The following is a 26202-nucleotide window of genomic DNA, read 5'->3' as shown; positions in this document are numbered from 1 at the left end:
AATCTTTTAAAAAGTTGTACACATCACTTCTGCCTATATCCCATTAGCCAGAACCTGGTCATGTAGCCATAGCTCCCTGCGAGAGAGGCTGAGAAAGGTAGTTTTTGGCTGGGTGGTCATAAGCTCACAAATACTGCTATTATTATATTGACAGGGGAGGATAGATACCAGAGTGAGGGAGGCAATCAGCAGTCTGACAGTGCTCGTTCATATTTTGTGTAAGGTTACAGTTAATAGTTTAATTGGAGTTGAGGGTGTTTACCACTAATATTAAATATGCTCACTCAAAACTGGGAGGTTGAGAATTATAACACAACAAAGGTTCATAATTGATGTCATTGAATTTGATCTTTTTTCAGCACTGAAGCACGTTGTGGTGAGCACATACCTGAAATTTGTCATACAGATTGTGAAGCTGAGGCAGAAGCCAGAAACCCACCTTGCTAAGAGCATTCTACTTCATTCTTTGGGAAATGGGTTGACTTCAAGTTTTGGAGCAGTGTGGGAAAGCGACAGATTGGGGTCGAGGAAAGATAGTCTGGTGGCTCCCCATTGACTGTTGGATGAAATCCAAACACATTAGTATGGTTTACAAGGGGCCTGCCTTCTTGTTATTCCTCAGCTCCTGGTATCTACCTGTATCACCTGTGTTCTAGTCATACAGTTCCTCGACTCTTCCTTATTATTATTATGGGTTCCATATCTTCTAGCAACTCTGTTTGCCATTTCATTACCTTTTTAAAAATAGAAATTTGGAAGTGAAGAAAAGGAGAGAAAGGACCCATAAATTGGAGGAGTGAGCCTACTTAGATCCACCTTTCTATCTCTGGCATTTATTAAGTGCTCTGGTCTTCCGGGAAGTAGGTAAGGTGCTTTTCACTGGTCACCTCTGCTCATCCTCACTGCACCTAGTTAGGGATATATTATTATCCATATTTTACAGACGAAGAACCGAGGTGGTTAGATGACTTTACTTCAAGTTGCAACATTCAGAAACTTGGCAGGACCAGGTATGTTGGCTGACTTCTGAGCCTGGGTTTTTCCTCCCACATCTTGTTCTTTGAGAGGAAGGCCTGCTCTTGGGCTTAGGATGAGGATTCGTAACTGCAGTAATATCAAGACGCTATGGAATGTCCATGAGCTTCAGAGTCTGGTCTGAGTTACATTTGCTGGGCGTGTGCCCACTGAGAGCTTTTACCTGGATTACCAGTGAGATGACCCACCTCACTGACTTACGTTGGGGAAAACTGGGGCAGGGGGAGGGAGAAGATTTGTTTCAGTTTTAACCAGTTGGAATGAGTTCAGCTTTGACTCCTGCAAATGAATGCTTCAGGGTAATGTGAATTGAGCAGTATTAAAAATGTGCATTTCTCTCATCCTGAGGATCTTCCATTAATCCACTAGATGGAGCACATGGTTTGAATATATGTCATGATTTGATGTTGGAAGAAAAGATATGGTCTTCACTGATACTGCAGACCCCTGAAGTTGGCCACACATTTTGATCTGTGGATTTGTTTGTTTGTTTTTTTCCTATATAAGCATTTCTTTTACTTCGTACTTCTGTGGGTCAGGAATGTATGAGGTTCTTTGGGGGCCTGACAGAGGGGCCTCGAAGTAGAGTAGAAAGAGGTCTAACCTGGAAGTCTGCAGATGAGGGACTGGATACCCAGTACTCTGTGACTTTGGTTGTCTTTAATCATCTTTGAGCCTTAGCATCTTCACTTGTGACATTGTTGTACTAGGTGATGATATGTAATATGTACCTTATAGATGTTGGGTAGATGGTGTCTTTCGTGCCATCCCTTTAAGGGATGGACATGCCAGCTCCCATTTTGCCTGACTGAACCTGCAGTCACAGCCAGTGTCTATAAAGTGGAGAACGGATCAAATGGCAGGACCCAAAGTGACCTTTGATGTCATTTAAGTTCAGTTAATTGCAATGCTTCTGTCGCTCACTGGCATTTTCGCTCCTGTGTGAGCATACCCGCTCCTTTGTGAGCATACCCTGGGGCTACAGTTTCATTTCCTCCCAAATAACCTCTTCTGTCTTAGGGTAACACTGGTGATTAGGGAATTTTTTTTTACTATCAGTCCCCATGTTCCTTCCAGAGCAGCCAGGATCTTGTAATCTAATCTGCTTTCCTTATTCAGATTTTCTGTTTAGAGCCAAGATGGAACATTTATCTTTGCCTTCTTTACTGCTGGGCCTAGCTGAATTAAATGATCTATCTATAAGAAACCATGCAGCATAAGGATGTACCTTGATCTCCCGGTGACCTCCAGCCAGTGACCTACACTGGTGACTGATGGGTTAAAAGAAGGAAATGCATCATTAGTTTTTCCCAGGAAATAGTAAATCATCAAGACATTTCTTTGGTTACATAATAGATGTAACCAATCTGTTGGTTATTACGAAGTTAAGAAGCATGTCTTCCCAGAAAGTGGCCTTGAGTTTGTTCATTTGTGGAAGTCAGAGGATTCTCATCTCTCCCACCCATCAGGGGTGTGTCCTAAGCAGGTGGCTGCGACACCAGCTCTTGAATTCTCTGTGGTTTTCATCAGGAACGGTAGGAAGGAAGGAATCACCTTCCATACAAGTCAGGGTTTTATGTTGTGAGTAGAACATGAAGCAGACCCTTCAAATGGAGACTTTCCATTAGCTGTGCATGAACCACCTTTGCTATTTTAGAAGTTTTGGTGGGGCCCTGGGATGATAAAAATTATATCTGGCTGCTTACTAAGCATCTTCTTGGATGCTCTTTGGCTCTGGAGTATGTACCTCCCTTTTCAGTTGATGAAAAGGACCTAGCCCCAGCTCCTCCTCTTCCCAAGTAGAAGACCAGATCTATTTTAAGGAATAAATATAACCAAATAAAGCACTGGAAAATCATGTGTTCTTTCAAAGTATTACATTTATAAATACCTTACAGCTTTTAATTCCTCTGTGTAATCAGCATTATTATTCATTTATTATTATTATTATTTTTATTATTATTATTTTTAGAGAGAGAGCATGTGGGAGTGGGGTAGGGAAGGGTTAGAGGGAAAGGGAGAGAGAGAATCTCAAGTAGGCCCCACGCCAAGTACAGAGCCCGATAGGGGGCTCGGTCTCAGACCCTGAGATCATGGCCTGAGCTGAAATCAAGAGTCAGACGCTTAACCAACTGAGCCACCCAGGCACCCCATCAACATTATTATTAATGGAGTTTGACATGCTGGAAAGAGCAGGGACTTAGAAGTCAGGGAGCCTTGGTTCATATTCTACATATCAGCTGTGTGACTTTGGTCAAGTTAGTTTACTTCTCTGAGCCTTGGTCTTACCATCTGTAATGGGAGAATCACAGAGGCAACCCACTCTATGGCTTAATGAATTCCTGGATAACATTTGAAATAATGTCTGTTAAATTCTGCTTTTATTTCCCTTAAGAACAATGTTACAAATTGGGGTTCTATTGCAGAAAATATTTTTATTAAAAATTAATGAAGGCATCAAATATTATATTTTTAAGTTGTAGTAATAAGTACTTTTAAAAACATCAATTATGAAAAAAATATTTATCTTAAAATCTATGTTATCATTATATTCCTTTTTGAGATATTCTAGATGGATTTTTTGGGGAAGAGTCTTCTTAAAATATAAATACCCTGAACTTTGGGCTAAAGAATAGTTCTTTTTTTTTTTAATGTTTTTTTATTATATTATGTTAGTCACCATACAGTACATTCCTGGTTTTTGATGTAGAAGTTTGGTGATTCATTAGTTGCGTATAACACCCAGTGCACCATGCAATACGTGCCCTCCTTACTACCCATCACCAGCCTATCCCATTCCTCCACCTCCCTCCCCTCTGAAGCCCTCAGTTTGTTTCTCAGAGTCCATAGTCTCTCATGCTTCATTCCCCCTTCTGATTACCCCCCTTTTTTTTATCCCTTTCTTCCCCTACCGATCATCCTAGTTCTTATGTTCCATAGATGAGAGAAATCATATGATAATTGTCTTTCTCTGCTTGACTTATTTCACTTAGCATTATCTCTTCCAGTGCCGTCCATGTTGCAGCAAACGTTGAGAAATCGTTCTTTTTGATAGCTGAGTAATATTCCACTGTATATATGGACCACACCTTCTTAATCCAGTCATCTATTGAAGGGCATCTCGGCTCNATCTGTAGTATCATTTGCAAATATCTTCTCCCATTCCTTGGGCTGCCTCTTAGTTTTTTTGACTGTTTTCTTGGCTGTACAGAAGCTTTTTATCTTGATGAAGTCCCACAAGTTCATTTTATCTTTTGTTTCTCTTGCCTTTGGAGATGTGTCATGAAAAAGGTTGCTGTGGCCGATGTCGTAGAGGTTGCTGCCTGTGTTCTCCTCTATGATTTTGATGGATTCCTGTCTCACATTGAGGTCTTTCATCCATTTGGAGTTTATTTTTGTGTATGGTGTGAGAGAGTTGTCAAGTTTCATTCTTTTGCATGTAGCTGTCCAATTTTCGCAGCACCATTTATTGAAGAGACTGTCTTTTTTCCACTGGATGTTTTTTCCTGCTTTATCAAAGATTAGTTGCCCAAAGAGCCGAGGGTCCATTTCTAGGTTCTCTATCCTGTTCCATTGGTCTATGTATCTGTTTTTGTGCCAGTACCATGCTGTCTTTGTGATCACAGCTTTGTAGTACAGCTCGAAATCCGGCATTGTGATGCCCCCAGCTTTGTTTTTCCTTTTCAACAATTCCTTGGCGATTCGGGGCCTTTTCTGGTTCCATACAAATTTAAGGGCTATTTGTTCCAGTTCTTTGAAAAATGTCATTGGTATTTTGATCAAGATCATTGGTATTTTGATCGGGGTAGGAATAGTTCTTTGTAGCAAGCATAGACATCATTCAGGAATAAACAAATGTATTCAAAATCTAAGCCATTCATTTTAAGAAAAATTATTTGCCTGTCCAAATGCCTAGTCTAATGGAGGGAGTGTTTCTATCTTTAGAAATCCCTTACTTTTACATTGTGATGATACCTGATTTCAAGTATAATTTCAGTGACATTTGTATTTTGTTGTATAGGTTACCTATGGTCAGTCTTTGCTGTTTTGTAATGAGGCATCATCAGCCTGTCTTCCCTAGCAATGTCATTGTCACTATTAAGAGGCATTCTTTAAAAAAAAATTCACATGAGGGAATATTCTCAGCTTCAAAACAGTATCTTCCTCTTTAATGACATTAGCTAGATGTGAATGCTGGTGCTATCCCATTTGTTCAGTTTTGAACAAAACATCTTTCACTCAAGCTGGGCATGCCTTTAATGCTGTATACCAAGACCTTTTCATAAGCATTTGAGAAAGATAATTCTGTTTGCTGAAATGGTTTGGTCCTTGGGCATGCTGTATTTATCACATGCAATTATATGTGTGTCTAGACACAAACGTTTCATTTTACTTATCAGTGCATTGTGGTTTCTTATCATGATTTATTTCATTTGCCTGTGACACTAGATTTTCTTCAAATAGTTTCCCTAGTCTTTTGTTTCACAGCTTCATTGAGGTATAATTTCATGCCATAAAGTTCAGTCTAAATTCAAATGTTCAGACTGAGGGTTGCTGGAGGGAAGAGGGGAGAGGGTTTGGGGTCACTGGATGATGGATATTAAGGAGGGCACGTGATGTAATGAGCACTGGGTGTTATATAAGACTAATGAATCACTGAACTCTACCTCTGAAACTAATAATATACTATATGTTAGTTGAGTTTAAATTAGAAAAAATTTTTAAATGTTCAATTCAACAAGTTTCAGTAAGTTTGCACATCCACACAATCATCACCATGATCCAATTATAGAACATTTCTGTCACCCCCAAAAGAAATCTCCTGCCCATTTCCAGTTCTCACCTCTAGCTCTAGGCAACCACTGATCTATTTTCTGTCTCTATAGATTTACTATTTCTGAACAGTTATAAATGGAATCATACAATATGTGCTTTTGGGTCCGGCTCCTTTTTACTTAGCTAATTATTTTTTGAGGTTCATCCCTGCTGTAGCATGTGTCAGTACTTCCTTCCTTTTTATTGCCAAATAGTATTCCATTCTGTTGTCTGGATAAAACACATTTAGTTTATCCAGTCACCAGTTGATGGACATTTGAGTTGTTTCCACTTTCTGGTTCTTGTGAATAATGTTGTGAACATTTGGATGCATCTCTGTGTGGCCGTGTGCTTTCATTTTTCTTGGGTGGATACTTAGGAGTGGAACTGCTAGGTTATATGGTTACTCTTTGTTTAACATTTTTAGGCACTGTTCAACTGTTTGCCAGAGTCGCTCTACCAGCAATATATTAGGGTTCCAATTATTCCACAGCCTTGCAACACTCAGTATGGCCAGTCTTAAGATTGTAGCCATCCTATTAGATGTGTAGTGGGATCTCACTAAGTTTTAATTTGCATTTCCCTAATAATGTTGAACATTTTTTGTGTGCTTATTGGCTGTTCTCATTCTTTGGTGATCCTAGTCTTTTAAAACTGTTGAGACCCTAGTATAGTATAATAGGGTCCAGCCAGGAAACAGAAATCGCACCAGTTATTTTAACAGAGAGAAATAAGTATAAAGAATTGCTGTTAAGTATAAAGTTGTTAAATCAGGGGGCATCTGGGTGGCTCAGTCGGTTAAGAATCTGCCTTCGGCTCAGGTCATGATCCCCGGGTGCTGGGATCAAGTCCTGAATTGGGCTCCTTCCTCATCGGGAGCCTGCTTCTCTCTCTTCCTGCTTCTCCCTCTGCCTGCTGCTCCCCCTGCTTGTGCACTCTCTCTCCCTTTCTCTCTCTCTCTCTCTCTCTGTGTGACAAATAAATAAAATCTTAAAAAAAATAAAGTTGTTAAGTCGGTAATTAAAAAGGTAAAAGAACATTACCATATCATAGAGGTAGTGGCTGCAGGAAGCAGCCTTGTGTCCTGGGATTGGGGGGGGGACCAAGAGATGAGATTGTGTTACAAAATCTTAGAAGCTTGGAGGGGGTGCCCACAGAGCTGAAACCAAGACCTCTGAGGAGTGGGGGCTGGGCAGCTGGCCTTGCTTTCTGAGGGGGTTGTGATGAGGATGGGTCTGTAAGTGCTGGGAAAACAGCAGACGTGATTCAGGTGCTTCATGGGAAGGAACTGCTCCTGCCAGGGTGCAGGAGCGTTGCAGGGGGACTTGAGGAACCAAAGCCCCAGGAAGCAGGCACCAAGGAGCAAGCTCCCTTTCCTCCCTGAGCTTTGCATCTCTCTCTAGTGCCCCCTGGTGGTGAGCCCAACAGGGAGCCTGCTGGTAAAGTGGAAATGTATTCCCGGCTACCATCAGGGAGCTGAGTGTGGAAGGCTGCGACTGGAGCTGGGAGACTATAGCTTAATAACTGGCACAGCCGACCCCGTTGACTACTCAGCAAGCAGACTGACCCCCTCCACATATCTGAACAACCATACAACAAGCACAACTATGTTTCAGCCTAACAGAACACAGATATCCTTCAGTCAAAGGAAGGTGTTCTCACTAGCTCCTCAAAACAAAAAGTCACAACATCTCATTAACCATTGTTATCTGTCTTTGGGGGAAGGTCAAGTTTCCATTTTTGGACTTTGTTCATTAATCCTAAAATTCATTAATCCTAAAATTCAGTTGCAATCTTGCAGGAATGTATGCTACCCAAAGTCTAAATTGTAGAGTCAAGTTTCAACAACAATGCTGTATAAACTAATAGGAGAAGAAGGAGAAGGAATTGCTTCCCCCCTTCCCCAACCCCCAGACAGCAAGCAAGAGGGAGATAGGCAATGCTGTTGCAGGGTTTACTTCTCTAACTGGCTATTTGGCAGTAGTTGGTATTTATATCTTCATTCTCCTATTTCTCCTATTACTCATTCCATGTTTCCTTTGCCCCCGGTGAGGACCTCAACTGATTAGAACTCTTCACCTGACTTCCTGAATTCTCAGTGGTCCCACCTTTCTTTTGATTGCTGTGGTTTTTTATGAACTTGTACTAGTAGAGGTGGAAGTGCTAAGAGATGCCCTGAAGAACCGCCCTGGATTTCTGACTCTTTGGAGGCAGCAACCTAGTTTCCTCTTACCCCATCTGGTAGAGTCTTCTCCTCTTTTGCCTCTTGGTTCAGTGGCGTAAGGAGCCTCCAAATGGCCAGGTGGCAGTCTGACCTTCTGATTCATTGTACACTGTGGCCCCCATTAATGAAAGCATTCTTCCGTTTAAAGCCAGGATCTCCATACCAGCAGGGATGGAGTGTGTTATTAGGGCAATAGAGTGGGGTCCCTCCGAATTCAGTCCCTTGATTCCTGGACGAGTGTCTTCTGACGTGGGGAGAGATAGCTGATTGAGAGTATATGCTGCATGTGTGAGATAGAACAGCATTATTTCAGAGTGTTGTTTTACCAGTGCCCTCTTCAGTAGGCCATTCCATTCTTCTCGTGGGCCAGCTGCTGGTGGGTAATGAGAGTGTGTGGTGAGACTGGTGAATTCCAAGTGCTGATACACTGTATGTAGTAACTGGTACATGTGGTTTTTTCAGACTGCAGGCCATGAGCCATAGTGGTCCTGAAAACGGTTTAGTGGGCTATGTCTGGTTTCCTCCCCTTTCCCTTCTTCCTTTCCCTCCAGTGAGCTAGAATAGACTAGAGAAGCTGGAATAGACAATAATAGAGTGTAATACATGTGGTATGGGTACGTATATTTTTGGGAAAGCTTGGAAACCTATTGGTCTAAGGAGACATTTGAACTTGTGGGGGTGCTTATCTCTAACCCCCCATGGTTTATCAGTCCTACTCCACATGATGTCAGTGTTGTTTGTAGTCCTTCAGTGGTCCTATGAGGATGGGTTTCTTTGGAAATCTTGTTTACTTGTAACAAGGTCAAGGGATGGCAATCACGAGTGAGATCACTTACAAAACTTAACTTTCAGAGTTGTTAAGAAGATGAATTGAGACCTCGTGACTGAATTCTGTGTCAGTGTCTGCCATGTTGTTAGATGTTAAGTCCATGTAACGTACTCTGTTAAGGATGTGCCCAGTACTCTTTATACAATGTTTTCCTTTAAATTTTACATTAAAATTTGCATTTGAAATGTTAATCAATATAGTTCAGGTGACTGGAATGACCTAAATAGAGCCTATGTTTTGATTCTTTGGTTCTATGATTTGAATAAAATTTCAGAATCTCCTGTTAATGTTCTCTCTTTTCATCCCTCTTCTGACTTTTTCTCTACCTGCTATTTTTTTTCTTGGATTTTGAGAGCCTTGTGGCTAAAGCAGAGATGAAAATTTTGTGGGAAAAAAATCTGTAAAATAAATTTCTTTATTTTTGGAATAAATGAATTGGGATAAATGGCCCAGCCCTCAGACTCAGACCTTGCAACAAAATGAATGAGCCAAAGTTAGAGAGCAGACAAAAGATTTCCCTTAAGTGCTCTGTAAATTTAAAGCAGAATAGCTTGCTTGCTGAAGAAATCATCTTACCATTATCTTCTGTACTTTTGGGAATTTGCCATTTTGGAAAGATAACTGTGTTAAGGGTATAGTGCCTTCAAGAGAAAGTCACCTTTTTATAGGTGTGCCCCTGATAGGTCCTGTGTTTTTTATAAACAGCGTTATTGAAATATAATTCACATACTATACAATTCACCCATTTAAAGTGTACCATCCAGTGGTTTTCAGTATATTCACGGTGTTGTGTATCCATCACCATGATTAATTTTAGAATGCTTTTATTACCCCTCAGTGTAACTCTGTCACTCTCATATTCCATCTTACTCACTGCCTAGCCCCAGGCAACCACTGATCTACTTTCTGTCTCTGTAGGTTTGCCTGTTCTGGACATTTCATACCAACAGAATCCTATGATATGTGAGCCTTCATGACTGGCTTCCTTCACTTAACATAGTATTTTCAAGATTCATCCACATTGTAGCATGTATCAGTACTTCATTTCTTTTTATTGCTGAGTAATATTCCATTGTATGGATAGACCACATCTTGTTTATCCATTCATTAGTTGACGGACATTTGGGTTGTTTCCGCTTTGGAGCTGTTATGAAGAATACTGTTAAGAACATTCATGTACAAGTTTTTGTGTGGACATATATTTTCAACTCTCTTGGGTATATAGCTAGGAGTGGAATTGTTGGATCATGTGGTAACTCTGTATTTAACTGTTTGAGGAATCGCCAGCTTGGTTTCCCAAGCAGCTGCCCTATTTTTCATTCCCACCGACGTTGTATGAGCAATCTGATTTCTCCCCCTCCTCACCAACACTTGTCATTATGTTTTTGTTTTAGCCATCCTTGTAGGTATGAAGTGCTGTCTGGTGGTTTTGATTTATACTTCTCTGATGACTTTTCATTTGCTTATTGGCCATTCGTAGATCTTCTTTGGGTCCTGTTTTTAGGTGGCATGGAGGGATGGCGATATCTCCAATCTGTCCAGTTCTTAGGTGGAGAGTAGTTTCCCTGAAAAGTTTCTCACCTCTCTGAGTGAAATTCACTTACTCATCTGGAGATGTTTATTCGAAATAACATTCTTTTAAAACACAGTTACAGTTAAGTCGTAACCCAACGAGAGGCTGTATATAAAAGTGTACCTTAGGAAGTCCTAAATTTTGTGTCTCTGTAAAAAGAAATAAAACACTCGTGAGGGCTCAGAGGATAGAGTTTTCTGAGCCTTGTAAGCAGGACATAAGTCTAGTTCTGTCTGACTTGACAAGAAGCCTAGACAAGGGAGTACATATTTTACTTTGAGTCTGTTTACTCGGGCTTTTCAAAGCCATAGGAATATTTTGAAAAGTTGGATTTTCCTTCCTATAATTTGGGGAGGTAAACTTTGCAGTGTCTTTATTTCTTATTATTTACCTTTTGATTAATCTAACTGAAAGTCTGACTATATTGAAATAGTTTTTAAAATGGCAAACTCAGATTTTTATGTTTAATTTTCCCTTTTTACCCTCAAGAAAGCTTTATTTGTGTCTGAGACAGTATTTCTGTCTTGACACAATGACAGCAAAAGATTTAAAATATTCAGGCGCTAAAATGTGAGAATACAAGTAATTGAGGTGGTAGAATCCAAATTTTAGTCTTTCTCTTCCCATACAAGAACAACTTTCCCACAGCTGTAACTCCGTATTTGAAGCACATACACTGTTTCATGAGTGCGTTTGTACACCAGTGACGCTGTGCGTCTTTTCAGTTGTTTAAATTCCGTATACCTTGCCGCTAAGTGATCTTTTCAGATATTTACCTAAAGTAGAATTTCCTTGGAAGAGGCTGGTGGAGGCCAAGAGGAGGTCACTGTGAGTTATGACGTCCGTGTGCCATTGTGAGTTTGCTTGCCTTCCTTGTTGTGTTTCACTCAGTGTCTCATCTGCAGTTGGATGTTGGTGCTTAACTGCGTTCATGGCGACCTGCGCCATCATCGGCCTCCCTCCACTGAGTGCCCATCCCCAGCCGGTGTTTTCAGTGAGGAGATAAAGCTTTGCACCCAGGGGAGCTCTTCTGGCAGCTTCTCATACTTGACAGGATCAACATTTATGGATTTATTGGTTTTTCTTCAAAGAACCGAACTTCGTGAGAAATTATGATTTTGCTCCGTAATGTCCCATAGTGGTAGTTGAAATTCTTACTTTGCCTGCAGCTTCCTGAGCTGAGGGATAAATCAGAACCTGGAAACTCTGTTGGTTCTCTCATTTCGTATTTCTCGATGAAAGAAGTGGGAGGTCTATGAATCGGGAATTTGAATCTCAGCTCTCTTGTTTCTGTGACGATATGTAGCTGGAAGGGTTTTTCTGTAGGGGTTTTCCATTATCAAGTGGAATGAGGAAATAGAATATAAATACGAAGTCTATTCCTTGGGCTTTTCTGCCCTTTGTGCGGGCCAGGGTCAGACAAGGGGAGACTAGTACTGATTTCTGTTATTTCACTTGTTCCTCGAAGTCACGGGAAAGCAGTCTAGTAACTACTTTGTGTGTGGGTTTTGTTTTTTTTTATAGCAGTAAGATGTATATGACATAAAACTAGCCATTTTAACTATTTTTAAATATTCAGTTCAGTGGCATTAAGTACATTCACAATCTGGTTCACCATCCATGTCTGCCATTCATCTCCAGACCATTTTCATCATCCCAAACTGAAACTGTACCTATTAAATAATAATTCATCATTCCCCTTACCCCCAGCCCCTGGTAACCACCATTTTGTTTTCTGTCTTCTTGAATGCATCCATTCTAGTTGTGTCGTTTAAGTAGAATCATACAGTATTTGTTCCTTTGTGTCTGGCTTATTTCACTGAACATAATGTCCTCAGGGTTTATCCATGCTGTAGCAGGTGACAGGATGTCCTTCCTTTTTAAGGCTGAATAATATCCCATTGTATGTACATAGCACATTCTGTCTATTCATTTGTTGATGGACACTTATGTTACTTCCACCTCTTGATTATTTGAATAATGCTGCTGTGAACATGGGTATACAAATATCTCTTCAAAACTCTGCTTTCAGTTCTTTTGGGTATCTACTCAGAAGTGAGATTGCTGGATCATGTAATTCTTCATTTATTTTTGTGAGGAATCACCATACTCTTTTTCACAGTGGCTGCACCATTTTATATTCCTACTAGCAAGTAAGTTCGTTTTCTTAACCCCAACTTTTCTTCCTTTAGGAGTTCCGTTTTATTTTAAAAGCTGTTTAACTCAGTCTCCTGCCTGTAAAAGGAAGATTCTCTAATTTCTTTTGAGAGACTCTGGTCGTCTGTGGGTGGTCACTGCCCTCAGTTCTGTGGAGCCAGTCCGTTTGCTTCCCCTCCTCCTTTGTCCCTCCGTGTACGTGCCAGGTGTTCAGAGCACCACTTGGGGACTGCTTGCCTCCCTGATATTCTAGCACCAACATGGAGACACCTGTGTAACTTTGTGTTCTCTGCTTTGGGGAACATTTAAATACCACTGTTAGCAGCAGACTTGGCTCAAATATTTTATGTGGTTATGACTTTAGAGATACATTTTTAGCAAAATTAGTTTGTTTCACCAAGCTCTGGGGGGGGGGATCTAAAATTCCTGTCTGTGCCATTGTCCCCACCTGCCATCTCTGTTCATCTCAAGGTAACTGGTAGTGGCATTTCCAAGTCTTTTGCGGTGGGGATGGTAAATGATGAATAAATTTGGATATGCTATAAGTCAACCTTCTCTTCCACAATCAAATTTTGAGGTTTATGTTCCTAAAATACACAATGGTAGGAGAGTTCACCTTTTCCTTATGTTTAAAAAGATCCTTATGCATGTAATAATACTTAATTTCCCTTACTTAAAACAAAACAAAACAAACTTTTCCTAATGGTCATTGCTAAAACCTCCACTTCTCTTCACCAACCATCTTAACTCCCTTTTCTTGTTCTACAATGCTCCCATTTCTCTCTTTGAATCATTTTTATTTTACTAATATAAGTAATTTGTAGTTTGAACTTATTAGATCTTAAATTCTCATACGTGTGAGTTTTGTGTAAGAAATGGTTGTATTTTTAGAAAAACTATCTCACTTTATAACAGGGAAGAAAAAAATTAAATTTGGGGCCGAGATAGAGGAGACCAACATTTATTGGACATGTGGTATGAACCAGGCCCCATGCTAGACACTCTACTTACCTTTGATTATACTGATTGAATATAAAATGAATAAGGAGTTGACAGGCCAACTTAGATAAGGTTTCTTTGTTCAGCAGTATTCACTGGCATTGAGAAATGTAGTATGGACTGTCAGGGATGAAAATAAACTCTCCTTATGGACTGGACACCCTAATGGCACTTATATAGAATGTGATGTATTATTATTATTATCCAAGATCTTCATTTCAGTCACTGCAGAATGGACAGAATTCCATTTCCTTCCTGGCCTTCTAAGGTAGGACCCAAGGTCTGACCTAGGTAGAAGGCTTAAATCTGTTTGGGATAGAATGTTACTTCTGGTTTGTAGTTCTAGATTTTTTAGCTTCAGATTCTAATTTATGCACACTTTTCTGAGAGAGTATAAAGTCTACTAGTCAAACTAATTTGATCTTTAGAACATACTTAAAACAGAAAGACAGTTGGCAAGGAGAAAGCTGCAAATGAGAGTGGCAGCTCTGGATAGATATGCTTTGGGCGGGGCGGGGGGGGATGGTTTCCAAAGCTTGAGACCTTTTTGCTGTGGTCTCTGTCGCTTAATGGCTTAGGTTTGTTGTGACCCCTGAGTGGGGCAGCAAGTCTTACCCTAAACGTACTGTCTGTACAGGCTTTCTGGTGGTTTGTACAGCATGGAGCCCCTTTCCTAGGTTAAAATGCACACCCTGAGGGCAGCCCCAGGTGCCTCCCAGGGTCTGTGGTTTGTGTATTCCTGTGAAGTGGGGCCAGAGAAGCAATCCAAATTGTAAATTCATTAAGCAAGGTGGCTGTTTTGAGCTACTCAGTAAGTCCTTTGTGAAGTATAAGACAATTGTTACTGACATGTTTATAGCAATTTCTTGGTTGAGTTCTCACCTATTTATTTGAACTTGACAGCCTTCCAGGGTGGGCAGAGTAGATTCTGTCTTTTCCCTTCTCCTGTTTTTAAAAACAGTGTTATTGAGATATAATTCACTGTTGGGGCCACTCCATAGAAACAGGGTGGACCCTCCTTCTGCCCCCTCACACCCCAGATTTGCTTTGGATGTTGAGACTAATGACATCGTATTCACGAGGAGGGTGTGAAGAGGTTAATTCCTCATGTAATGAAGCTCTCTGAGGAGAGCAGGGCAGCTCCCAAGCAGGTCCTGAGCCTCGTTTGGGGGTTCTGTGGTGGTTCGTGGGTGGGGCCAGGGTGAGGGTTGCTGAGTGGTTTGAATTTCCTCCTGGGATCAAGGGAGGGAGCCACCTGGAACGTCCTTTCAGTTTGGCCAGATGTGGGACAGAAGGGGAAAGAAGAGGGGGAAGGCTTAAAGCTGTCAGTAGTAAAATGTAAATAGTGGAGTCAGGCTCTTTATTCACAAACTGTAGAACTCACATGTTTAAAATGTCAATCCAGTGGTTTTTAGTTTATTCACAGACTATATACTGTGTACAGATAGCATATATGTTAGAAACACTCCAATTTCTGAACATTTTTATTACTCCTAAAAGAAGTTTTGTGCCCGTTTAGCAATCACTCCCCATTTCCTGGCAACTACGAATCTACTTTCAATCCCTGTGGATTTGCCTATTCTGGACATTTCATTTAAATAGAATCATATAAGATGAGGTCTTTTGTGACTGGCTTCTTTCATGCCGCATAACATTCCAGGTTCCTCCGAAGTGTAGTATGCATCACTACTTCATTCCTTTTTATGGCCTCAAAATATGACATTGTGTGGACATACCATCCCAGTTTGTCATATTAAAAGATGATTGATTTTCAACATCTGAGGGTGAGGCAGTGATAGGAAAGTCGGGTACCCTTATTAACAGGGGAGGAAGACATGGGCTTGGGGCTCAAGACTCAAGACAGAGTCAAGGGAGGATATCCAGTCTTGGGAATTGTGAAAATTAGAGGTCATATTTAAAGATAAGAGCGTGAATGTCATCTCCAAATTGAAATACATACTTTGTAGGTGGTTGAACTGGTTGCCAATAGATACCATCCATCCCCATGTCCTCTGATGGAATTCATGGTAATTATCCTTGTAGACTAATCCGAGATCATTCTGATGCAGAAAAATCAGTGAAACCAAATACACATTTGAATGATTCATTTTTGTCATGCTTCTATTAGCATGAAACCCATTTTTGGCCTTGTTGAATCCTTTGCTCTAAATATTTTCTGTTGTTTTTCTTGCCCACTAATTTTGGTGGTTGGAAAATCATTAACATTTAAAATTGATACAAGTTGCTTAAATGCTTATTAGTAGGTCCCTAGGAAACATTTCTTTTTTCTCTCTGAATGATTGTTAGGAAGTTGTTCCATTCTGCCTCACTGTTTTAAATATTAACTTGGGAGTTTTTAAACTAATTCGATTAGAATATACTAGCAGCTTCAAATTTTGCTTGGTTATTTATCATTTATAATCCTTTGTAAAATTCAAACATAATCTTTTGTATCTCAAATGATACTCCCTGGCTTCTGCACCCAGGATGTCTAAAATAGGTAATAACAATAAATTACATTTTAGTTTCTAGGTACCATCTTTATTTAAATTCAGTGAACTATTATTTTTTTAAGTTGTTTTCTTTGCAGTGCAGAAGTTAAGATAGATGGTGAGCGTTTGGAATTCTCAAGACAGATAATTTAACCCATGTGTTGGGTGTTTTATAGTCTACAATATTGTGTTTCCATGTTAATTATCTGCCAGCATTGTGATGTCACATGAAGACGTGGCTCTTCTGATGTCAGGACTTGCGTGTAGTCTTGAACATTGTAGTTCTGTTTTAACAGAGTTGCTGTTCTGAAGCTGAATGCTCTAGACCACAGATGGTTACTCTGTTTTTTTTTCCTGTGGCCGGGAATCTCTACTCCTTTGATCTCTGTGGCTGTTAGATAAACCTTGCATAAAAATGCAGGAGAAAGCAGAAGCCTAGGTTTTTGCTTATCTCTGAGGCCTAATAGGTAAACTAGCCATAAGAACCAGAAATTTTGGGATTATGTGACTACGTGGTATCCTCTAAAGATCAACTTTTATTACATTATACAGGTTTCCATTAACCAGTTCACAGGTACTCAATCATTATAATTCACCCTAACTTTGAAATCTGTAGGTAGAAAATGAAAACCATCTGTTGCCTTATGAAATAAGGAAGAATTCAGAACAGATCTTAAAAGGGCAGTAACTTTTTTCTAGATGCATATTATGGGTGGGAGGGGTCTCCCTGTGTTCATCATAGTCGTTTTACGTAATTTACTTTTCATTTTTTAGAAGGAAAATCCAGGAATCAACTTAGTATTCTCTCAGTGACATGCTTCCCTATTAGCCATCACCAAAGACACACATGGGTAGGATAGTATTACTGAGTTCATTCTGTAGTGGAAGGACCTGGATTACTTATGCATCCCAAATAAAAACCTTGTTGACTGTGGGACTTCAGTGTGTGTTCACCATCCCGTCATACAGCCCTGCTTCAGAAGGTGTGTGTCCAGCCCCATCGGGTCACCCTTTATGCATGTTCTCATTTGCATCTTCGGGTACCAGACTTGGGAGGACCCTATTAAGCAGTGCAAACTTGCTAGCCCTCTCTCTGGCAGAGTGGAAGTGGGCAGAAGTCAAGATTGACACAGCAATTTTGTGTTCCCCTGTGATTTGCTGTCAGCAAGCTGTTACCCACACATGCAAAAGGTTGTTTGAAGTGGGCTTATACATGTTTCCATAGCAGCAGTCATCTTAGTGATTTCTCTCATTTTTGGGCTTTTTTTTTTTTTCCCTTTTGCTTCTCTCTTCCTCGCGGATGCAGGATTAAACAAACAGCATATTTAGGTCAAGGAAAGAGATGTTTGCTAATATAGATGCTGGGCTAAGCATTCTGGGAGAGTGATTCCTTGCAGCAGATGAACATTCTTTGTGCCTTCCAGCAGCATCTGCAGCAGGGTGGCTGTCTGGCACCATTTTTTCATTTTGGGCATGTTCTGAGATTCAGAACAATCCTAAGCAAATCACAGGAGCCGGCAGTTTTCCAGTAACCACATGTAAATCTTCGGCTTATTTGTTCTCTGGTATGAACAGAGAAGCAATCTACTGGAAAAACGATACTTTAAAGATTTTGGTGCATCCGAGGTGTGTCATCTGGTTTTTGCACCACCCCTCCTGTTTGACACTCGGAGCTGGGATTTTTTTTTTTTTTTTTTTTGTCAGGCAGTTGGGCAGGAGCAGTTTCTAGTGCAACAGCTCGAAGCTTCCCTTCTGTTCTGGTGCCGGCAACTGCCTGTCACGAAGATGGTACAGTGGGAGCCTGCTCAGGAGAGCCAAGGAAGATGATGTGGAAATGGAGTGGAGATTGCTAGAAATCTGAACATCCGCACCTTGGGGATGGGTTGCACTACTAGTGTGATTCTGTTTAAAGGCATCCGCACCGTTTTTGAACGAAACTGTGCTTATATGTGCAAACAGCAAGGAGAGAATAATGCCCTTGAATATACAGCATACCATTGGACAAAAGAAGATTCAGAACTATTGATCTCCTCCTGTCTGGTAAATGCTGTCTTGCTTAATTAACAAGTACTTTGATGGTCTTAGAATAAACTCGTCTTTACTGATAAAGCAAATGCATTTATTTACTTCAGTATGCTTATGTATCTCTAGCCTGGGTGTATAAATGGGTAATGAAGTGGCCTTACGTTTAATTATGAGGTGCCTGTGTGTATGTGTGAGAATGCCAGGCATTCATCAAAGCTTAAATACATACAGAGGGAGAAGCTGGAGTAAGATAATTGATTAGAGATTAGTTTTCTAAGTTAGCTTTATGAGCTCACATGTTCTTGGTATAGTCTCAGAAATAATTTGTGGCAAAGTGGGTATTTAGGGTATTCTATACTGAACCCTCTACCAGTGATAGTGAATTATTCAGTTCCTTTACATCTTAGTCTTTTCCTTGGCTAAATTTTCTTACTAATGGCTTGTGGTCAGTCCACCCATCAGAGGAAGAAATTTAAAGGGAGCATGAAAGAAAACTGTAATGCATGTGAAAAAAATATTTATAGTTCTATTATTTTAAATCTGGCGATTTATAATGTTTTTGGGTGAAGGCTCTTGAGAGTACAAGGAAGCTTCGCTGACACTTGTGTGTTCTTTCCTCCCCTTACGGTGCGCGAGGAGGTGACAGGTCACAGATGGGTGTGTCTCTCCATGGCCTTCTCACAAATACCAGCCTCATGAGGAAGCTGCATATTGGTCTCCTCTTCCCTCAGGATGCCTTGTCATTTTCCCTTCTGTTCTTATCACAGCTTTTTGTCAAAACGAGTGAGAATAGCAAACGTGGGAGTTTCTGTGTGTGTGAGTCTGGCCAGCAGCCACTTGGTATGGTGAGGGCGAAGTGTGTGGAAACCCCGAATCCGTTCCTGGTCGCTAGGCTGCCTTCTGACAGAGAGAAGGAGTGCTGGCGGGCCATAGGCACCTCGGGATCAGATCAGGTCACCCAGCCTTGCAAGAACCCCAGAGAGGATGCATTTTGTAGAGGGTCTTATGTGACATTAGCTCTCAGAACACTTGGGAGGAAGGGAAAGAGCGTCATTTGAGCATCAAATGCATTTTGGAAGGCAGTATTATGTGTGGGTTTAGAACTTAAGTGGGGCTTTATTAACTATTAAATATTTTAGACTCTAATGTATTTTGGAATATGCTTTCGAGAATAACTGGTATCAGAGATTAGAAGGACTAGCTCATTATGGAGTCTGCCCCATTAGGTGTAATCTATAACCCTGACAGCCCCGGGACTGCTTGGCCAGTAATGGCAACATCTCTCCCATGCCGCCGGTTTCTGCTCCCTCAGGCACATTGACTTGTCTTGGGTTAACCCATCTTTGAGAGACTCTGCTTGTTTTTCTTTTTATTTTGTTGCATTAGCAGTAATAACCTGCCAGGGGCTTTGTTGGCACGATGGGACTGGAATTTGAAGCTCCTGTGTGTTGGGTCAGGTGCTCTCTGCCCACCACCCTTGCCTGCAGTAGCAGACGGAGAAAGATGTGACCATGCATACATGTGGCTGAGGTGCTGTGGGTGGAAAAGATGCACCCTCTCCCTCGCACTGCTCTCCTTGCTCTGTCCTTGACCCTTGACCCCTCTCTTCACTCTGCAGACAGTGGTCCTTTGAAAAGGAAAGTCTGATGGTTACTCCTCTACTCAGAGTCAGATCCAGAGTACTTCCTGTGGCCTCCAGGTCCATCCCTACACTCCTGCTGCCCCTTCTTCTCCTGGCCACCCCCATTTGCTTCTCACTCTGTCCTCTTTCCTCATTTCCCTTGTTGTTCTCTCCTGCTGGACAATTCCAGCCAGGCATTTACCTGCTTCACCCTGGCCTCTTACAGGGCTAGCTCCTATTTCCCCTTCTCAGTGAGGCTTCTTTGACCCCTGGTATAATCTTGTAGCGCCCCCAGCACACCCTTCTCTGATTCCGTGCTGTAGTTTCTTCCTAATATTTATCTCCACCTGACACACAGTTAGTCAAGTATAGTAATAGTAGTTAGTAGTATTACTTATCATACTTACAACAGGAATAAGGTTTCTTTTTTAAAAAGTTTTTAAACTTTTTATTTTAAAAGAATTTTGGACAGAATAAAATAGCAAAAATAGAGCAGAGGTCCCGTATTTCCTTCACAAAGCTTTCCCTAATTTTAACAAATGACATAACCATAAAGAATAAGCTTTCTGATGGCTGGGATTTTTGTCTGTTTTATTTGCTGTTCTGCCCCAGCAGGTAGAACAGTGTCTGATTTGTATTAAGTACTCAGTTAATGAGTGAATTCTGATGAAATGGTTTTATGGTCCTGAAATTGAATTTGGAGAAGCTGTTGAAAATTTAGGTTATAATCACTTATCCTAAAACCAAAAGTATTTTTTTCAAGCATTTTTGTCATTTCCCCTAAACAATAACTGGCTCATTTTCAATAATGTCCACTAGAGTTATACTTTTCAACCCTTCTGTCCTGGAGCTGTACCAGGAAGTTATGTGGTTCGAGGCCAGACATTCCATGGGTTTGCTGTGGTCATGACTGACAATTGATGATATGATCTTTGGACAGTATCCAGACTGGCTCTCTTCAGACCTGTCCCATGGCACAGGCATTTGAGGGCCTTCTCATCCTTTGGTTTGACCCAGTCAAACTCTTTCTTAAGGGAGCCCTGCCCTGTGGTACTCCCATGAGCCCCCTCCATGCAAAGGTAGGCTGGCTGCTCTTCAGGCAGATGTGGGCCTATCAGGCCTTGGTTAGTAGGGTGGCTGTTAACTGTCCTTCCTCCAGCTCAGGTGGCTGCCCAGCCTGTGGCTCTGCCTTAAGTGTCAGCAGGTCCGAGCGAGGTACTTCACCTTCCCCTCAGGGTATAACCCCCACCCCGGCCACTCAGTGTGTACTAAATCTTGTGGAGGAAAAGGAATAACATTCATGATTAGGGCTTTGAGGCCACCCTGTCTTTGAGAGACACTTAAATATCCTAGATGTCTGTCCATGTGTCAGAAACCCACAGAGGGGGACTGCCTCCTTTTGGCATCATTGGAATTGCTGCTCCTGAACTAAGCTTTGAGTGTTTTTCTTGGCCTAACTGAAGGGCATCATAAGAAACATCCTCATGAAAGTGGTGTCTGCTATGAGGGTTTTGTTGAGGGCATTACTCATTTGCTTTTGGATCAGCCAGAGGCACTGTGGTGTAGTGGTTAAGAGTGCTGACTCTTGGGGCACCTGGCTGGCTCAGTCGGTAGAGCGTGCGACTCCTGAGGGTTGTAACTTTGAGCCCCATGTTGAGTGTAGAGATTACTTAAAAATAAAATCTTAAAAAACAAACAAACAAAGAGGGCCGACTTGGAGCCAGCCTGAAGGGCTTAAATCCCAAGTCCACAGCTTGTTAACTGTGTGACTTTGGGCAATTTACTTAACTTTGCTGTTCCTCAGCTTCACCATTAATGAATAATGAAATGGATCTGCACTTAATGAAATGCACATAATAACAATACTTTCCTCATAGGGTTGTTGAGTGAATGAATATGTCTAAAGTCCTTAGGATAGTGTTTTATATATGTTAGTGCTAATTGTTAGCTATTATCATCATTATTTCTGGGGTTTTTTTTAGTGTTCTCTTTATGAGGGGCCCTGGAAGTAAATTTCTTCTCTCCATACTCTGAACGGTTGTGCTTTGCTGACGAACTACTTCGTTTCTATTTTGTATACATTCAGATTCATGCAACTGATCCCAGCCACCTCTTCAGTTGACTGTTAAAGAAAGTTTTGATCTAAACATGTGACACAATTTGAACAGATATATAGGCTCTTTCAAAATGATTTTTTAAAAAATTTGAGAGAAAGAGAAAGTAGGGGGAGGGCCAGAGGGAGGGAATCTCAGGCAGACTCCCTGCTGAGCACAGAGCCCTATGCAGGGAGAGACCTCTCCATCTCACGACCCTGAGATCATGACCTGAGCAGAAACCAACAGTTAGACGCTTAACTGACTGAGTCACCCAGGTGCCCCAGTGATTTTTTTTTATTGCCCTTAAACTTTGCTTCTTATTTTCCTATATTACTATTTTATCATTGTCTGCTTTTTCTCATCTGCTTATTAAATACTTCTTGTCTTGTTTTTTATGTATTTATGTAAATCATTTTAAATCCTTTTGTAACAAGGCAGAGTGTAAATTAATAAGCTAATAGAGACTTTTATAGTGAAGAAAAAACATTTTTATGATCACTAAAGTTGGTTCTGAAGCAAAAATCAGATGTCTGTAGTGCAGACTTTAGCTTTGTAAGGCTGCAGCTGTGGGATCTTGTACGGGAAGGTTCCTTTTATATCTAAATGGCATGAATTAGCCCCATAGTGTGTAGGACAGTGGGAAATGGGCTTATCTGGCAACTGGGACCTGACTGAATTTCAGCTGTATCGCACTTAAATTTTTTTGTTTGTTTGTTTGACAGAGATAGAGACAGCCAGCGAGAGAGGGAACACAAGCAGGGGGAGTGGGAGAGGAAGAAGCAGGCTCCTAGCGGAGGAGCCTGATGTGGGGCTCGATCCCAGAACGCCGGGATCACGCCTTGAGCCGAAGGCAGACACTTAACCGCTGTGCCACCCAGGTGCCCCTGTACTGCACTTAAATTTTGACTAGTAATCCTACCACAACTCAGCAAGGCTGAGTTGGATAGTCTCTGTTTTCCGAGTATAGATTTTTCCTAACGTCTCCCTTTCCTAGGTAATTGAATGTATTAGTTCAGCTCATTCCAGAAACAACCTCGAATTTGTGTGGAGTGCTGGCGTGCAGAAGTGATGAGGAAGTTCACGTCCCTTTCAGGGAAGGGCTGGGGGAACTCACAGGACCTTTCAGGGGCAGGAAGGCACAGAGTCACCTTCCGTGAGGAGGGGCAGCGCGAGCTGACAGCATACACTTGTAAATCCCCTTTTTCCTTGTCTGTGAGGGTTTGTGGTGGGCCCAGCCTTATTGACTAGGACTTGACCTGTTTTACTCAAGCCAGTAATATAATATTCCCCTCTCTTAACGTGTCTATGGAAGACCTGAGGAGCTGTGGGATTGCTCTGTACCATGCTGTCTTTTTGCCCATTAGAACTGAAGTGGAAGAAATTGCTAAGTTGTAGCCCTGACAGTAGCTAGGACCCTGTCAGCAACCCCATAGAGCGCGGTCACGAAGGCAAACTGCAGGAAGTCGCAAGGGGAGAAAACACATTTCTGTCTTCCATTTCTTTTGTGACATGATGGGATAATAAGGGATAATTTTACCCATTGTAAATTAATATTTAGGTTTTTGTTACCTCCTTAAAGCTGTGAAGTTCTTCGTGTTTTTTTTTTTTTTAATTGTAAGATTTGCTACACATCTTCAACGTATTCTCAGCCTTTATTACAGAATGGAATTTTATCAGACCACTGTAGTCTCCCCAGGCTGAACAGTCCTTCCTAGTAGAAAATACCTATCGGCTATGAAAATCCTCTGATTTATCATATGTGCAGTGTGCAAAGAGAATGGAGTTGAAGGTGATACATTGTCTGGCTCCTAAGAGCCTGCAGTCCTGCTTGTGCATGTCTGTGTGTCTCTTTGGAGGTGGGGTTGGAGGAGGAGGGGGGGAACATAAGCAGTGAATCTGTGATAAGTGATAAGTGAAAAATTGTATACCTGTCAGCTTGAGGCAGTGGGGAAAGTACAGGCTGGATCTTGATGATTTTAGCTGTGCCCTCATAACTTTTTTCTTACACTGTGAGAACAGTCTTGAGGTATAAGAAAGCAGAAACCTGCTTGGCGGCCTTCTGGAACATTCCTTTGGTTCTCAGTCCGATCCCTGGACTATGGCTTTGGATAGGCCGTGTTTTCCATTTTATTTCTAGTATCCTTCCTAATGATGCTCAGTGGGTTTTGTTTTTGTTGCCTGTTTGGATCATAGCAGTAAATTGGAGATGTTTTCAAGGAACAGTCAGTCTGCTCTGATTCCTAGATCCATTTCCTGCATCTTGAGATTACACTGATCTGTCGATGCTGCTTTTTTGTGAGCGCAGCCAGCGTGACTAGCGCGAAAGCATATTGCACCTTTCCCCGATGCTTTATTAAAACTCACTACCTTATTAATATTTATTAAATTATAAACAGGTAATTAACATTCACTGTAGCAACTAAGCATGCTAATGTTCAGTACATAGAGGTAACCACTGATTTAAACATTTTGAGGCGAAACCTTCCAGAATTTCATCCATGTACAGCATGGTTCATAAAAAATTTGTAATTTTTAGAGTTGCTGTGGACTAAATTGTGTCCCTCCCAAAATTCAAATGTCAAAGCCCTAATCCCCAGTGTGACAGCATCTGGAGATGGGGTCTTTAGGAAGTAATTAAGTTAAATGGAATCATAAAGGTGGGGCCTCCCTCTAATAGGGCTGTGACCTTAAAAGAAGAGTAGGAGCACACAGCAAGAAGGCAAGCTGTCTGTTGCAAGCCAGGACAAGGGTCTTCACCAGGTACTGACCTTGCTGGCATCCTAACCTTGGACTTCAGCTTCCAGAACTGTGAGAAAATACATTTCTGTTGTTTAAGCCACCTGGTCTATGGTATTTTGTTAGGGCAGCCCAAGCTAATACATAAAATATGCATGTTATTTTGTTATATAGCTTATAACTAGCTTTAAATAATCTCCCCAATATATCACAAATATCTTTCCATGTTAATAAGTATTGGCATCATTTCATGTATGTATGTGTCTTATACATACACATACAGACATTGTATGGATGTATCTTAGTTCATTTCAGTCTACTGTAACAAAATGCCGTAGACTGGGTGTCTTACAAATAAAAACATGTATTTCTCCAGTTCTGGAGGCTGAGAAGTCCAAGAGTCAGACATCCAGATTCGGTGTCTGGTGAGGGCGCACTTCCTGGGCTCACTGTAACCTCACATGGAAGAGGACTGTGGATATCTGTGAGGTCTCTTTTATAAGAGCACTATAATCTCTTACAGATTATAAAAGGGCATCGTGAGGGCTCCACCCTCATGACCTATTCACCTCCGAAAGGCCTCACCTCCACATACCATCCCATTAGTAATTAGGTTGCAAAATACGCATTTTGAGGGGACACAAACATTTATGTTGCAGAATGTGACATTGTGTTTAACCTGTACCCACTGTTTCACTTTTCTGGTTTTTTTTGTTTTTTTTTTTACTATTTTTTGTTTTTTCTATCCTTGCATATATGCTTTAAACATTTGTCAAATTGTTTTCTTACCACAGATTCCTAGACCTGAAATAGTGAGGTCAGAGTATATTTGCTTTTTAAAGGATTTTGATGTGTTTTTAGCCAGATTGCCCTCCAGAAAGTTTATTCTGAGATTTTTAAAAGTTGAAGACAAGAAAATTTGTTTTCTCTCCTTGGGATTTCAAGCAGTCTGCCTCCGGTATTGCTCTTTATTAAGCTGCTGATGGCATTATCTGTGAACAGAATAACATTGCCTTAGATTGCTGTCTAGTTAGGCCAATAACATGGTTATACCAGGGTTCAAATTAGCACTGATTTTGCCTCAACTGCTGGAAGCATGACCACTAGCGTTCTTCCATATCCCAGGGGAATTCTGAAATGTTCCATTGTGGGGGCTGGAATGTGTTTGTTCTGGGAGGTCTTCACCCTTTCAGAGTTGGTAGCTGTTTCTTAGATATTAAAGACAAAAGCAGCAGAAATACTGAGTAGAAACAGATGAGTAAAGCTGTTGTTGCTTTGCTCAAGTCTTACTTCTTAGATATTCAGATTAGCTGATTTATATTTCTTTCATAGATTTAGTGAGAAGCAACAACTCTTTTGCTTTTTAAAAGTAACATCGTCTTTCATATTTAGAATAAATAATTATTAGAGAAAATTTCGAGACTACAGAGAAGAATAAAGAGGAAAAGAAAAATCAACCGTAATCCCACAGCCTAGAAATAATGACTGCTTAACATGTACTGTGTGTTTTCTAGTATTTCTCTGCTTAGGCAAATATAAAAATGGTATAATGTTTCATAAATAATTCCTGGTGCCTTTTTTTTTTTTTTTAAGATTTTTA

General features: G+C 40.9%; 1 protein-coding gene across 20 annotated transcripts in view; it reads left to right on the top strand.

Annotated features, from left to right (window-relative positions):
- DOCK9 (dedicator of cytokinesis 9) overlaps nt 1-26202 on the top strand; it is a 271968-nt gene that overhangs the window by 46159 nt on the left and 199607 nt on the right. For 6 of the 20 annotated variants that reach the window (XM_019794802.2, XM_019794800.2, XM_034665406.1 and 3 more), the window contains exon 1: nt 17832-18164. The exons of 5 other annotated variants lie outside the window; for them this stretch is intronic. In XM_019794802.2, coding sequence (XP_019650361.1) covers nt 18003-18164 — 162 coding nt within the window. In that variant the 5' untranslated portion in view covers nt 17832-18002. Of the gene's footprint in view, nt 1-17830; nt 18165-26202 lie in introns of those variants that run through there. 9 more of the 20 variants (XM_034665407.1, XM_019794801.2, XM_019794799.2 and 6 more) reach the window with 4 other exon arrangements.

The sequence above is a fragment of the Ailuropoda melanoleuca genome, chromosome 7 (assembly GCF_002007445.2).
Source record: "Ailuropoda melanoleuca isolate Jingjing chromosome 7, ASM200744v2, whole genome shotgun sequence".
Classification (NCBI taxonomy): domain Eukaryota; kingdom Metazoa; phylum Chordata; class Mammalia; order Carnivora; family Ursidae; genus Ailuropoda; species Ailuropoda melanoleuca.
The sequence above is the reverse complement of the archived record's forward strand: the minus strand, read 5'-3'. Positions and strand labels throughout refer to the sequence as shown.